This window comes from Globicephala melas, chromosome 6 (assembly GCF_963455315.2).
Source record: "Globicephala melas chromosome 6, mGloMel1.2, whole genome shotgun sequence".
Taxonomy (NCBI): Eukaryota; Metazoa; Chordata; class Mammalia; order Artiodactyla; family Delphinidae; genus Globicephala; species Globicephala melas.
In genome coordinates this window covers 70,166,236-70,181,899 of record NC_083319.1, presented here as the reverse complement: position 1 = coordinate 70,181,899, position 15,664 = coordinate 70,166,236, and the positions used below count along the sequence as shown (strand labels likewise).

At 42.2% G+C, this 15,664-nt stretch overlaps 1 protein-coding gene and 1 pseudogene across 1 annotated transcript; both read left to right on the top strand.

Moving 5' to 3' along the window:
* The first annotated feature begins 10,144 nt into the window (after nt 1-10,144).
* On the top strand, nt 10,145-10,657 carry LOC132597412 (interferon alpha-13-like; annotated as a pseudogene).
* A 3,678-nt stretch (nt 10,658-14,335) lies between these two features.
* On the top strand, nt 14,336-14,881 carry LOC132597483 (interferon alpha-4-like). Its single transcript, XM_060300981.1, has one exon. It carries the CDS (start codon nt 14,336-14,338, stop codon nt 14,879-14,881), a length of 546 nt encoding a protein of 181 aa, XP_060156964.1.
* Nucleotides 14,882-15,664: the final 783 nt, after the last annotated feature.

Here is a 15,664-nt window from a genome sequence, read left to right as displayed (position 1 = left end):
AATGATTCTCATTGACTAAGATGCCCTATCACCCTTGCACACATGTCTTTAGTCATTTCAGAAGGCTCTTATTTCAACTTTAATCACAGAATTTATTGTATTAATTCAGCTACTACTTTGTCAGTAGTGATAAGCAAGTATATGTTAAAATTATTCAGCTTCAGGGGATCAGTCCCTAAGCAATGACTACCCTGTTATTTATTTATTCTGTTTATTTGTTTATTTATTTATTTATGCATCTTATTTTTATATTTTCATATCAATATATTTATACTTACATTGTATTAAAATTTAGAAAATATTCACCTTTCCATTTCCTTAAATTTGCATTTTGTTTTATTTATTAAATTCTTGTGAGAGAAAACTTCTTGAGTTTTTTAAGTTCTGAAACCTACATTCTTATCTTTTTCTGTGTAAATTTATTTCAGATTAGTATTGGTCCATTTTGTCCTTTGGAACAGTCCTACCACTTTCATTTCAGGAAATGCTTGTCAAAAGGTGGAATTCCATGGAATTGAGGGAAGTCCTGGAAATTATGGAGAATGGTTAGTCCTGATGTCATAGGTGTAACTGATTTATACCACCAGGAAAGAGTGGTCGGTGCAAATACCTGTGGGAAGGAGTCATCTCCTCGAGGGAAGCTGGTGACATATGGTGTTGACTGGCCAATCCTGGCACCTTCCTCTCACCTTCTCCCCGGTCCTGCTTTACTGAACCATTCATCCCTTACACATAACTTCAGTCCCTCCACCTCACTGACCAGCTACACAGCTGCTCTGGTTCTGTGCAGGTTTCCAGCTTCAAGGTTTCTGTTAGAGTGAAAGCCACAGGAAGAGCGCACAAGTGAAAGGAGAGTTCTAGGATTTTCAAAACCTCTATGAGAAGGAGCCAGGGTTCATGGCACTGGATCCCAGCTCTGCTATTAATAGCAGTGTGACCTTGACAAATAACACAATCACTAAGCTCCCTAGTTTCCTCATCTTTAATATGGGGACAGTAGTAGTATTTTTTCATAGGATTATTCTCAGGATACAGTGAGTAAATATACACAAGAGGCATAAAAGTGTGTCTGTCAGAAATAATCAGGACTGTTAGAGTCACAGAGTGGCTACTATCGGGGAGGAGAAGGAGAGCTGCTCTGAGGTAGCAACTGGAAAGCAACATAAGAAACATGCTAGGTCCTGGGCAAAATCTATTACGTTTAATTTGGGTGCTAGTTTCACAATGTATTCAGTGTGTGAAATTTCCCTGTGCTGTATGTTGAAGATACTTGCAATTTCTGTGTATTACACTTCTTTTTTTTCAAAACAATAAATTTACTTATTTATTTACATTTTATTTTTGGCTGCATTGGGTCTTCGTTGCGGCGAGTGGGGGCTACTGTTCCTTGCGGTGCGCAGGCTTCTCATTGCGGTGGCTTCTCTTGTCACGAAGCATGGACTCTAGGCACGCGGGCTCCAGTAGTTGTGGCACACTGGCTTAGTTGCTCCGCGGCTTGTGGGATCTTCCCGGACCACGGCTTGAACTCGTGTCCCCTGCATTGGCAGGCGGATTCTTAACCACTCTGCCACCAGGGAAGTCCTTGTGTATTCTACTTCTGAAAGATATTCTGGGAATTAGTAAAAATTCTTTGAGAAAGAAGGATCAGTAGAAAATACTTGGATCTACTTTAAAAATGAATAATATGGAAATAACAGAGACCTCAAATAATGTAAAAAGTCACATTTTTCATTAATAATGTTTGTTGCTTCTTTAGTATGAGAAAGGCACAAAATAGCTTGTGAACTCTTTCATTTTGGGGGCTTTCAGCAGCAACGCAGAAGCAGGAAGAAAAAAGCAGGAGCTATGAAAGGTAAGGTTCTGCTCTCTAATCCTGGGCTCTCCCGGGTTTGATCTTAGTTCTCTTCTCCATACAGTCCCAGGTCTATAATTGCTGGCAATGTCACCTCCTAGAGCCTGTACTCTCAGAAAATAATGGCCCCCCAGAGGAGAGACTCAGAGCTAGAAAGCAAAGAAGTCAGGACCTGGGACACTTCTAACCCAGGCTCTGCTCGTCCATGTGAAAGCTGGGCCATGGCGCTTACCCATCAAGTGACAGTGTGAGACGTGGTGGAACAATGACTGTTTTGGGGGCAAAATTTTGGGTAATGACTCAGACAACTTAACCTCCCTAAGTTTCATAGTCTGTGTCTGGGAGAGTCCCAGGATTGTTGTGATGATTGCCTGGGGCAATGTGTGTGAAAGAGCTTTGAAATGACACTGCTCTACACACATGGACCTTACTATTAGTGTCATTGAACCTCTGACCTCGAATTCTAGTTCCTGGGCATTAATCTTGAAAGAATCTCTTCCCAGTAGAACAGTCTGCTCAGCATGTTCCACTCTCTCTTTGCTTCCACTCTCCCTAGACACACCCAGGCTCCTATTTTTGGTTTGCAGAGCTCACCTGAAAGGCACTCATGTGACACCAGCCCCACCCTCTCTTCAGAAAGGTGATTCATATCTTCTGTCATCTCAGGCATCCCTCTTGCTAGCTGGCCCTGTGGAATTCCAGGGTCCCAGTCCAGCAAGAGGTTGACAGGAGGGAGTCCCACTGGGAACAGATTATGGAAGGAAGCCTTGGGGTAAGGCATCTTCTGAAAACAAAATGGTCTCTCTCAAAAACAGCAAAGTTCATTCTTCACAAGTAAATCGTTTCTTCTAAAAAAGAGTGTTTTCTTTTGTCTCTGCTGCATTTGGGGGAAGGATGCAGTAGTCCAGGAACTGGGTTTAGGGAAAGGAAGAGGTTCTCCAGTTCTGATTGAGAGCTGACTTTGAGTGTTTGAGGCAGAGGAAGGTTAGGGAGAGAGTCTGACAGTGGCCTTGCACACCCTCTACCATCTCAGCCACCTTCATTTGTGTCATGATGAATACAGCCCTTCACAAAGCAAATACAAAAGCATAGGAATTTGACAAATGCTGAGGGGCTTTACAAATTGAGAAAATCCATTAAAGAACGAGTCTCAGGAACTGGACTTCCCAGTCCTTCCCCTTCTCCATCATGATACTGATCTGTAAACAGCCGTGGGTTGGAATGTTTCGGGTTACACAGCCACATAGATTCCCAAATGTCCCAATCAGCCTCTAGGAACAGAGACAAGAAACTTCACATATTCCCCAAAACAGCACTGGAATTTGGCATTCCTGAGGTCTCAAGTTCAGAAGGAAATGGAACAAACCAGAGGACCCCAAATATTTTAATGGAGAATAACTTTCATCTAACTCCAAGGCCTTCTTGCGTCCTGATGAAGGCTGGGCAAAGCAGCTCAGCTCCCCAGTTCTCAATTTAGCCTTAATGAAAGTGTACAGCTGAGGACTTTTCGCCTTTCCTTTCTCATGGGACAGGCTCTGCAGCAGCAGGGATGCAGAACTCCTGGCCATGTTTGTGGTTGAGCAAGCAGGGACAAGAGGAGGCCAAAGGGGAGGCAGAGCAGTATAGGGTCGTAGCAAACCTGGGAGTGGAACTGCATAGTCTTATCAGGCTTAGGAAAGAGATCTCCATCTACATCAGGTACCATAGCACTCAGCTCACTCTCCAGCTACACTTCTTATTCCCACCCAGTAACCTGCACACTGTTAGGGACATCATTGGTCCTCAGAGTTGTTAATAAAAGCGATAAGTGTAATAAGCTGAACATAGTTGTGTCAGTAAAAGTGTTTGAAAATGACAGTCTTGCTGCATCTTCTCTTGTGGGTTACTCTTGTCTTCTCAGGTGACCAGTAAATTCGTTAGCTCGGCATCTCCTTAGTCTTCCTTCGGCTTCATGCATGACTTAGGGCAATTGTTTTCTTTTTCCTACAGTACAGTTTTCTCAGCTTTAGAATAGGGATAATGAGACTACTATATTCCATTCAACATACCATCGCATGTTATATGCTCTATATCATGAGAATATAACAAGTCATAAACTTATCTTAAGTGAGCAGATTATTGTAAGCACCAGGGACATATTAAACAAAGCAATGATAGTTGTTATAGTGACAGGTATGCACAAAGGAGTAAAAGCCATTATTTCATGTCCACTCAAAAGATACATAGTTTTTTAAGTTTTTTTTGATGTGGACAATTTTTAAAGTCTTTCTTGAATTTGTTACAATATTGCTTGTTTTTTTTTATGTTTGGGTTTTGTGGCCCTGAGGCATGTGGGATCTTAGCTCCCCTACAAGGGATCGAACTCACGCCCCCTGCATTGGAAGGAGAAGTCTTAACCACTGGACCGCCAGGGAAGTCCCCAGAAGATATTGATATAATGCCATATTTGTGCCTGAGCTCATTACTGAGCTCATAATTTTGTTATGCAAAAATTCTACCTCTGTGAATTAAAATAGGATCATCTTTTTAAGTATTGTGCAAAGCATACAAACACATTTTTAAATTCTATGAGCAAATGCAATATTCTCACAGATGTACCAAACACTAGATTGCAAATACCCATGGATCTGTAGTGGGCATCAAAACAAAATGCAGTCAGTGCATTGGCACAGAAGATATTTATCAATATTAAGTAGAAAGTAATATATTAAATTTAAATTTACATCATGCTGAAATTAAAAGCATTTTGATGCAGATTACAAATTTTTATCTAATTTATCCATATAAGATGACATTTTGAAGTAGTGAATAAAACTCTCCAATGAAAAACCCTGATTATATATATAAAGCTGAATGCTTTATCGATGAAGCCTTAAGGGTCTTCTAAGACCCTTGCTTAAAACATATGAGAGGAAAAAAATATCTTGAAAATTGAGATTAATTTCTTAAGATAATTACTAGGTCATAAGATATTGCCAATAAGCTACATCTTACTGAGGTTAGAGATCAACGTGAAGCAGCCTTGGCTGACATGTGCGAAGCATCAGATACTTGTTATTATACCCGCCATTTTAAAGTCTGACGCTCATCTGGTCTCCCTGTCACCACCGTCCTCTGCTTTTCTGCCCCTCCTTCTCTCCTTCCTTTGTTGACTCCACACTCTCATCTTAGGGAATTGGTGTTCCTCAACGATCTATGCTAGTCCCACACTTCATCCTCTCTGCGCATATAGTCTCAACCTCCCAAATAGTTCCAAACGTCCTCTCTATGACTGTTGACTTCCATATGCATGTCTTTACCCAGGGTCACATCTCCAAACAAATGTCATTAGCTCCAAACCCTCATATTTACCTGCTACCCTAGATAATCTCCACACATGGCCAAACTTGACCAGCATGTAATTACCTGGCAAACTCCTGCAGACCCCTGGGATGCCAGCTTACCAACTGCTCTTGCAGAAGCTTTCCCTGATCCATGCAAGCCCACATACTCCCAAGAACCTGTACTTTCCCTGTCACAGCATTAGCATTCCTTTCATTGAACACCTAGTTACCCATATCCCCACCAGACTGCAAGCTCTGTGACAGCAGGCAATGTGTCTACTATTTTCATTGCACCTGGCACCCACCACAGTGCCAACAATACAAGGGATAGTCACACTTCTTTGTTGAAGTTTAAATTCCATGATTCTATAATATATTTCACAGTTTATTGATCATGCAACTGCTGAAACTGAATCAGCAACCATTAGACATGCTTTCTCCGAGAAAGAACAAGTAAAAGAGAATAGCTCCAGCTGCTATAACCTGTCATAATGCCTTGTGCTTCTCCTTCATAACCTAGAAAGGGTTTCAAGCTAATTTTTTACTCTTTAATGCCTGTCTTCTCTGACAGAGTGCTTCATTAAGAAAGTAATATCTTTGTTTTATCTACCAATATATTAAAAAACACAAGTAAAATCCTGAAAGCAGAGATACTTCAAAATATTTTAAGAACCAATGAAATGAATAAAACGATTTATGTTCCTGTTGGATTTTAAGGCAGATTAAAGGTTTAAGGACACTCTGATTTTCTTTAAGAGTATGAGTTAAACCTAACACTTAAAATATACCTTTTGTACCCCCAAAGCAAATGAAAACAAGACACAAAGCTGACCGTATCATAATATGAAGAATAAATTTGGTAAATATAACAATCATCATAGAGAAATAAATTCTAATTATTATAAATTAAAAATAAATTTTCTCTCCATTCAAAAGTATTGTTCCACTTACTGTTGAAAAACAATGTGCTGAGGTGACTCGATGTATTTACAACTGAATCAGAAGAAAAGTCATTGAAGGGAGTGAATATGGACGCGCTAGAGGCCACCTCTAAGCAGAGAAGACTCCATTGTAGAAGATTGGGTCCAGGTCTCCTTTTCCCACTCCTGCGTTCTCTGAGGTTGAACATACAGGGAAAGCACACTCTGATTTTCACGCCTTAACTTCCACTCTCATATTGTCCTGGGCACAGCAGCTGTGGACTTTCTTTTCAGATTGAGCCTGGTCCTTTGGAAGTTCTTCAAAGTCAGGCTGGAGTCCTCATTGCCCAGCAGGGTCTTTTCCTCTCCATCTCCTGCACCAAACTAGTCTCCAGATCTGCCCACTGTTGATCAAGCCCACTGAGGAATTTCAGCTCTTTGTGCTGAAGACGATGGAGAAGTGCTGTATCGTCTCATGGAGAATGAGGCGGCCTGAGCGTTTGGGAACTGGCTGTCAGCCAGCTGGTGCTGATGGAACCTGAAAACCTTCTTGTCCTTCAGGCAGGAAAACAAAGAAGATTCTCCCTGTTAGGGGCAGGACTGTGAGGGTCTCCTGCTTTGGCAGGCTGTGGTTCTGGGCCAGGTGACAGCTAAGGGTGCAGACAGGGCTGGAGAACATCATCCTGGGTGTCCTCAGTGAGGAGGGTGGCAGGCCCCGGTGAGCCTGGTGATGCAGGTGTCTGGCTGTGGGAGCCTGTATCCAGCTGCTGTGGGTACCTGCCTGCAAAGGAGATTCTTAAATAAGCCATTTATGGGCAACATAGAATGTCACAACTTCAATTCCTTTATTACACTGGAAATTAAACACATTCCTGGAACATGAAAGAGTATCAATCCAATAGGATGTATTCATCTAAATGAGACCCAAGGTTGAAATAAAAACCTGAGTCTCAATATATCTCTTTTTCAGTTCTAATACGAATACTTAGAGGTTTGACCCTGTACTCTGTTTTGCCACTTCTTAAATTGCACCAAAATACAACTAGCCTCACCTCTCTGCATTCTCCTCTAAAGGGACTCATACAACAGATTTAAATTCTTCCACATTTCTTTACAGGACCATAGCTCACATTTTCTGAAAGTTTACAGATAATGATGACATAAAAATGAACAGCAAGGGTGAATTCATGCATTTCTCTTCATTCCGTCACCAGAAATGTTCTGACTGCGTATATATGTGACAATGCGCTTGGCAATGTGGATTCCAGGAAAGTGAGGCAGGGATGGTGACTGCCCTCCAGGGAGCAGGGAGGACAGACTTTAGAGGCAGGATTAGGATGAAGGAAGCACCACGTGCTCAGTGCAGCTGAGGGCCAGTGCTCAGAGCTGATGAAGAGGAGGGCCTGGGAGCAGCAGAAGGCTCCACTCTGACAAAAATCTGGGGCTCCTGAATTTAAATGACATCAGATTTTCATTTCCTCTTTTAAAAAATGGAGACACCGTTAGTTGTGGTCACACAAGACATTGCCGAGATCAAATAAAATAAAGTTTGCAAAGTACAGGCTGAGAATTTGAACAGAGTGAATGATAGAAGGCTTTTGTATTAATATAACAAATGGAAACCTCTAGAGTCCACCCTCAGCCCAGCCAAGAGAAGCTCTGACTACAGGTTCCTTAACACTCAGCGGTCTGCATGTTGAGGCCCCCAAATGCAAACTCTAGGAGAGGGATTGCCTGTAGGCCTGCGAAGGAGTAGAGACCTAGTCTCCACCCTTAGAGCAGTGCCCCGTACATTAAGGAGAGAAATCCTACGGCACCTGAGGCTCTTTGCAGCATCTAAGAAAGTGTTTTGACCTCCTCCCACAAAAAAAAAGAAAAAAAAAAAAGCCTGCTCTGTGACTAGTATAAATGAGATAAATAGTCCTTTTCCTCACCTTATTTTGTTTCAGACCACCTCTGGTGTTAATTTTTAAGACACAGATTAAATTATACTTTAAAAAGAAACACATAACCTCAGAGAAAAAGATCAGATTTGTGGTTACCATAGCCAAGGGGGTGTGAGTTGAGAAAATCAGATGAAGGCAGTCAAAAGGGTTTTTTCTTCCTTTAAAAAAAGACATTAAAATAATGTTGTAGAGACCAGGAAAATGGTAAGAAATATATATATGGGGGAGAGATGATGAGAATTAAAGCATTCCTAGATTTTCAGCCATGGAACAGCACAATACTCTAATTCAAAAGCTATTTCCTGGGTTAGCATTAGGGCAACGTTAAGCTAGTACTTCTCTTAAGCACCAATGGTAAGAAGGCACCAAATCTAAGTCATCAAGATAAAGGATGTTTTAATGCAATAGTTTAAAATGAAACTTAATCCCAAAATATGCACGAGGAACAAAATATAAAACTTTTAAGTAAAGAAATGAAGCTGACCTCCATTTGCATGGCCCTGACAGTCTTACAAAGTAAGCCTTCATGATGTAAATGAAATCTGGGCAAATTCCAATTAGTGTATAAAATTCCTACTAAAGAAAAATGAAAAAGTCTGACCTGCTAAACGTCCTCAATTGCTCGTACACACCAACTCTTCTTTCTAACCTTATAGTCAAGGTGAGGTCCTGGGAAAGACATTTCAGGAACATGAGTTAAAAATCAGTTAAGACTATCACGGGGTCATTAGAAATTGTCAAACATGGTAATTCCCTCAATTAAAAACAAGCAAAAAAGTAATCTTGACAATATTAATGAGTTGGCTTCCATTAAAGATAGAAAAGTAAAACTATATTAAATACTTGGGGCTTCCCTGGTGGTGCAGTGGTTAAGAATCCGCCTGCCAACTCAGGGGACACGGGTTCGAGCCCTGGTCTAGGAAGATCCCACATGCCGTGGAGCAACTAAGTCCATGTGCTGCTACTACTGAGCCTGTGCTCTGGAACCCGCGAGCCACAAATACTGATGCCTGCGCACCTAGAGCCTGTGCTCCTCAACAAGAGAAGCCACCACAATGAGAAGCCTGCACACCGCAATGAAGACTGAACCCAGCCTAAAATAAATAAACCCAGCCTAAAATAAATAAACAAATAATTAATTATATGAAATACTTACTTTAGTAGAAAGACAATATAGTTTAAAGTTTAATAAAATGCTATATTTTAATATGAAAATATATTTTAATATTCTATGCTTAATATTGAAAATATTTTAACATAAATTTATAAAAATATCAAACATTTAAAATATTTAATTTAAATATGATATGAATTAAGTTAAATATAAAATTAATTTTAAAATGTAAAAAATAAAAGACTGTGAGTTTTTTTTAATATTCCTACTTTTCAGATACTCAATACTTTCTCCCTCACTTTAACGCTGTATCCTTGAAAGACTCCATGAAGTCCCAGAGAATCTACAGGGGCGCTCAGCTCCCGCGTCCTCGGCCCCGGTGGTGGCCGCGCTCCGACTCACCCCTCAGGGCGTCCCCAACACCGTCCTGTCGTCCCATCGCCGCCGCCGCCTTCCCCTTTCTCTGGGCCTTCGCTGTCTCGCGCCAGAAACCAGCCCGAATCTAAAAAATCGGCTCCCCTTTCTCTGCGGCTGGGAATCGCTCTGATTTCCCACCTCAGACCGCTCAGAAAAAGGCTTCTTTCCCAAAAATTGCCTCGCTCAAGTTTCTGTGAGAAAATAAAGCGCAAAACTCAGGGGAAGCCTGAAAATGCACGGTTCTTGTTCCCAACCACACAAAAATTCTCTGGCGAGGCCGCGACAAGGCTTCCTCTTCAACGCTCAGCACCGAGAAAACCAAGGTGTTTCGCGTATGCTGATTATTAAAGCAGCCTCAGTGACTACTTTTCGCCCTGTCTCTCGAGCTGCAGGAGACAGCTGCAGACGGCAAACTCAACAGTCGGCGTTTCCCAAACAAACCCTGCGCCCTCTACCGGCCACCTAGGGAAGGACGCTGTCCACAGTTCCAGGGAAGGAAGCTTCCCACTCATTAATTGTTTGGCGGTGCCCACGCCTCTCCTGGCGGCCGTCTAGTGAATCACCCTTTCTTAATGGCCCAGATCTATTTGCTAGTGGCAGGAGTGCTGCTCTGCTCTATCCCTGCTTACTCTCTTGGCTGGAACTTGCCTAGAAGCCATAGCCAGGAAAACAAGGACGTCTTCCAACATTTGGAACAGTTGCAAAGAATCCCCTCTCAGTGGTGCCTAAAGGACAGAACCGACTTCAAATTTCCTTGGAAAAGAGAGAATATCACCCCAATCCAGGTGACTCAAGGCACCTGTCACCACCATCTGATGCTCCAGCAGATCTTCAACCTCTTCACCACAGAGGACAGCCGTGCTGCCTAGAACAACACCCTCCTCGATAAACTTCTCTCTAGCCTTCATCTGAGGCTGCACCGACTGGAGCAGATGAAAAAAGACAATCTGGATTGTCGAGATTTGGGACGTGCTGCCCGGGAGTATTTCCATGGAATCCATGTCTATCTGAAGGCAAAGGAATACAGCCCCTGTGCCTGGGAGGTTGTCAGAGTGGAAATTAAAAGGTGCCTTTCCCTTATGTAAGAATCCTCAAAGAAATGTCAACAAATACAGAATATTTTTTATACTCGTGACACTTCTCATTCAATTACATTAGTGTTCAAGTCCAAAGCAATCTCGACTTGTGTTTCCTCACAGGCTGAAAAATGTCTAAAAGAAAATCATGATTTTAAAAAAGGTTTTGACAGAACACAATCTCTTTTCTTGTATAAATAATTTTCTAACGTAATTTAAAAGATCACTTTAAGTTTTGGGAGAGGTATTTGCTATTTTCAACACATGAAGTATAGAAAGGTTTTTTGGATAGTGTGGTGTTGAAGATATTTGTCAGTTAACTTAATGCTGACTGCTGTAACGGGTAAAGAGAATGCTGTCAGGAATTTGATCATAATAGAATCTTATCTTTCCCTGGTATAAGAACACAAGGCAGGCATTCCTGATCAGATGGATGTTCTAAGTTGCTCTCCAAAGAGTGAGTCGGGGACATGGGTACCCCCTGTTTTGTGGATTTTTCCATCATCAACAGGTGACTGCAAATTTTTCTGCAGTATTTGAGTCTATTCCACTCAGTGGTAAAGGGAAAAAGTCCGGTGCATCACATGGGACGTTTTCAAGGGCCAGGACTATACAGGGCAAGAGCACTTCTGCTCACAATACGTGGCCTGGATTTATCCTCGTGGAAATCTCACTGCAAGGAAGTTGGGAAATTATTGGATGATTAATAGACGAGGAGACAAGTTCAGTGCATAAGACCACTTTTCATCTTTACACTATTTGTCCTAATGAAGTTCTGGGTGGGGTGGAGGGGAACAACTAATGTTCTTGCTTGCACACACTTCATTAAAAAGCAATCTGACCCACAGAGAAAGAGAAATATCATTTATATGTGGAATCTAAAAAAAAGGATACAAATGAACTTAGTTACAATACAGAAACGGTCCAGTTCTGGTGAAAGCCTGCTTCAGGTCTCACACTGCAGAGTTCTCCTTGTATCATCATACAGCAGGAGAGGGAGGCATTTATCTCTGACCTCGTTGATAAGGGCACTAATTCCATTGTGAGGCCTCCATCTTCACACCCTCATCAAGTCCCAAAGGGCCCGCCACCTGATACCATCACTTTGGGGGTTAGGACTTCCAAATATGAATTTTGTGGGGACGGAAACATTCAGACCAGAAAGGGCATTGAAGGCTACATGTCTTGGCATCCAGAAGAGAGAATATATTCATGTAAATAAAGAAGAATGAGCCATTTACCAGGCCAAAAGAGCAGACCGAGGACTCAGAATCCAAACTCTTGATTTCCAACCTGCAGTGATGCTTTAATTATTATGTGTCAAAATTTGGAAATCAAACTGAAGTGGACCCCATCGTCCCTTGAAAGGGAATGAAGACACAGGAGGAAAAGGATCATTCATCAGTCTTTGTGAGGAGTCTCCAAAGAAGCTCAGGATATAGGTAGTCATTGCCACATCCGTAAAGATCCACCGAAGAGTAACGTGGTTAATTGTCTGGTCGCTGTGACCTGTGTGAATCAGGGAGACTTTGAGTTCAGATACGTGGCTCTGTATGTGACATCAAGCTGGTTATTTTCTGTCATGACCTAGTAGAGGACAAATTAGCGACGAGGCCATCCTCCTGAGTTTAATAGAGTGCCGGGCAACGGCTGAAAATTGTGCTGCTCTTACAACTTGAATCCCCAGAGCCATAGGCACCTTAAAGGAAAGAGAATCCTAGGGGTTTTAGCAACAAACTCAGTAGGCATGACTGATACCAGTAGGAGTAGAGTGGGAATACCAGCCACTGTCTATTATAATCCCAGCAAATACGACCGTGATAAAGGAAAATAGCTTGGTCATTCGTAACTGCCTTCCAGTGGGAGGAGACCATCTGAGAAACTGCTTTCGTTAAAAGTACCTGTTCGGGCTTCCCTGGTGGCGCAGTGGTTGAGAGTCCGCCTGCCGATGCAGGGGACACGGGTTCGTGCCCCGGTCTGGGAAGATCCCTCATGCCGCAGAGCGGCTGGGCCCGTGAGCCATGGCCGCTGAGCCTGCGTGTCCGGAGCCTGTGCTCCGCAATGTGAGAGGCCAAAACGGTGAGAGGCCCACGTACCGCAAACAAACAAACAATTACCTGTTGCGTGATTACACTGGGCCTGGTGCCGAGGATACCACAGAGAATACGACAGAGTCCAGTTGCTACAGAGCTGATTTGCCACAGAGAGTCACATACCTATTATTTATTGAAAGATCGGTATTAGAGGGGGCTGAGGCCACAGAACATCCACTGCAAAATAAAAGAATTCATGATCAGAGTTGAAAGTGAATTCTTTCCATGATACCAATCAACATTTATCCAGTTCTCAATTAATTACAAAGATGGTTTTCTTTGTTTGAAAAGAATAGGCTTGGATTGGAACCTCTGACAGTCCTTTGGGGAATCTGAAATTCAATGCAAAAATACAGAGAAAGATTCAAATCGATGATGATTCCTAAATCATCTGGGAGCAGATCGCTCCCACGGGTGCAAACAGTAGTCGTTAGGGGTGCGAACAAATCTTAGCTACTACAATGGTGGGTGGCACTCCAAAGCTCAACCCTATCCAACCCTATCCTTTGTATTCATTTTTCTCTTTGGGTTTTCTTGTGTATGAGACGAGAGGCATTGACATTGAGTGCATGGAAGATACACAATATGCAGGATCAGTGCTACAAGCCATGGTGGCTTGATGTTTCATTACAGGACTTTCTCTCCATCATATGATTGAACTCAAAGTCATAATGTGAGAGGTGCCCTCTGCTTACTTATGAGGTGTCCTTGTCTGTCTTGTGGATTTTGCTTATGTTTGAGCCTCAGTGTGATGTGGGCATCGGGAATTAAGCACAAATAGGTTGTATTTTATTATTTAATTCTAAAAAAGTTATCTAGGAGATCAATAATTACGTCTAGTCCTAAAGAGAAAAAGTTGTTGACAATATCTAGAGGAATATCTAGCAGCTAGTGAAGTTAGAAATCATTTTATGGTATGAATCAAAACTCAGAATTACTTAAAAATAAATGTTAAGAAAATCATTTAAATTTTCAATGGTTTTAGCAGTTTTGATAGATTTTTAAATATATCTATACATTGGTATTCTTATGAAGTATTTGTATAAATTTTTATTGAATATGTAATTTGATACATTCCTATTTATTAAGTAAATGTATTACATTAAAAGTCATTCTGCACACTTAACCAAAATGTTAAATTAATTGCAGTAGCTTTTACAGCTAATTTTTAGCCTAAATATTTTTGTCATACTCACCACTGCTTTGAATAAAAAGAAAAAACTTTTCACTTTCTTTTTCTATTTATAAAGTAGAGATATGCATGGAGTACATACCGATGCACACAGTATAACTGTGTATCAAAATTTCATAGGGGGGCCGTATGGAAAAAAAATATCTAGAAAGGTTCTGTGGGCAGGAGAAGGGGAGGCAAGGATGAAAAACAGCGGTTGAGAAACGCTGCCCTAACCTATCTGGAGAGTGCAAAATGAAAAGCAAAAACAGAAGTAGAAAGTAAGAGGGAACATTCAGAAAATGGAAACCAATTCGCTCCCATTTAAGACCCAGGCCTGAAGGAAGGTCTTCAGAGAACCTAGAGAGCAGGGTTCACAGAGTCCCCACCTCAGCCAGGCCGGCAGCATCTGCAGGGTCCCAGATGTCCCCAACCTTGTCCTTACTCCTGGCCCTGGTGCTGCTCAGCTGCCACTCTAACTGCTCTCTGGGCTGTGACCTGCCTCAGACCCACAGCCTGGCTAACACGAGGGCCCTGATGCTCCTGCGACAGATGAGGAGAATCTCCCCCTTCTCCTGCCTGAAGGACAGAAATGACTTTGGATTCCCCCAGGAGGCGTTTGGAGGCAACCAGTTCCAGAAGGCTCAAGCCATCGCTGTCGTCCATGAGATGATCCAGCAGACCTTCCAGCTCTTCAGCACAGAGGGCTCGGCTGCCGCTTGGGATGAGACCCTCCTGGACAAGTTCTGCACTGCACTTTATCAGCAGCTCACTGACCTGCAAGCCTGTCTGATGCAGGAGGCGGGGCTGGAAGGGACTCCCCTGCTCAAGGAGGACTCCATCCTGGCTGTGAGGAAATACTTCCACAGAATCACTGTCTATCTGCAAGAGAAGAAGTACAGCCCTTGTGCCTGGGAGATTGTCAGAGCAGAAGTCATGAGATCCTTCTCTTCATCAACGAACTTGTAAGACAGACTCAGGAGGAAGGAATGACACACACCTGGTTCAACACCGAAATGATTCTCACTGCCTAACAAGACCATACTTCCACCTGTGCTGCCATGTCAAAGACTCTCATTTCTGCTCTCATCATGCCCTGAATTGAATTAATTTGTCAAGTGTTTTCAGGAATATTAAGCAACATGATGTTCTACTCTACAGGCACTCGTCCCTCATAGATGCCCATGTTGATCTATCTACTTACTTATCTACTTAAATATTTATTTATCTATTTTAATATTTATTTCACTATTTATAAAGATTTAAATTATTTTTATTTACATAATATTATGTGCATGTATACATTGTGGTTAAGAGAAAAATATATACTTTGTATTACCTCAGTTTATGAGTTTTCTTTGTGCATTAAATTCTTACTAGAGAAAACTTCCTGTTTTGTTTTTTTTCTTTAAAAAAGAAACACCAAGGGGCTTCCCTGGTGGCGCAGTGGTTGAGTCCGCCTGCCGATGCAGGGGACACAGGTTCGTGCCCCGGTCCGGGAAGATCCCACATGCTACGGAGCGGCTGGGCCCGTGAGCCATGGCCGCTGAGCCTGCGCGTCCGGAGCCTGTGCTCCGCAATGGGAGAGGCGAAAACAGTGAGAGGCCCGCGTACCACTAAAAAAAAAAAGAGAGAAAGAAACACCAAGCCTGAATGTGCAACCTGATTAAAGAATGTATGTTACAATTCCTTGACCCATCATTACGATTTTCACGTTAAAAATAAAAATAGACTTCTTCTAGCCAGGTCGTG

Coding starts and splice junctions, on each gene's coding strand:
- LOC132597483 (XM_060300981.1), top strand. CDS start 14,336: ATGTCCCCAACCTTGTCCTTACTCCTGGCCCTGGTGCTGCTCAGCTGC.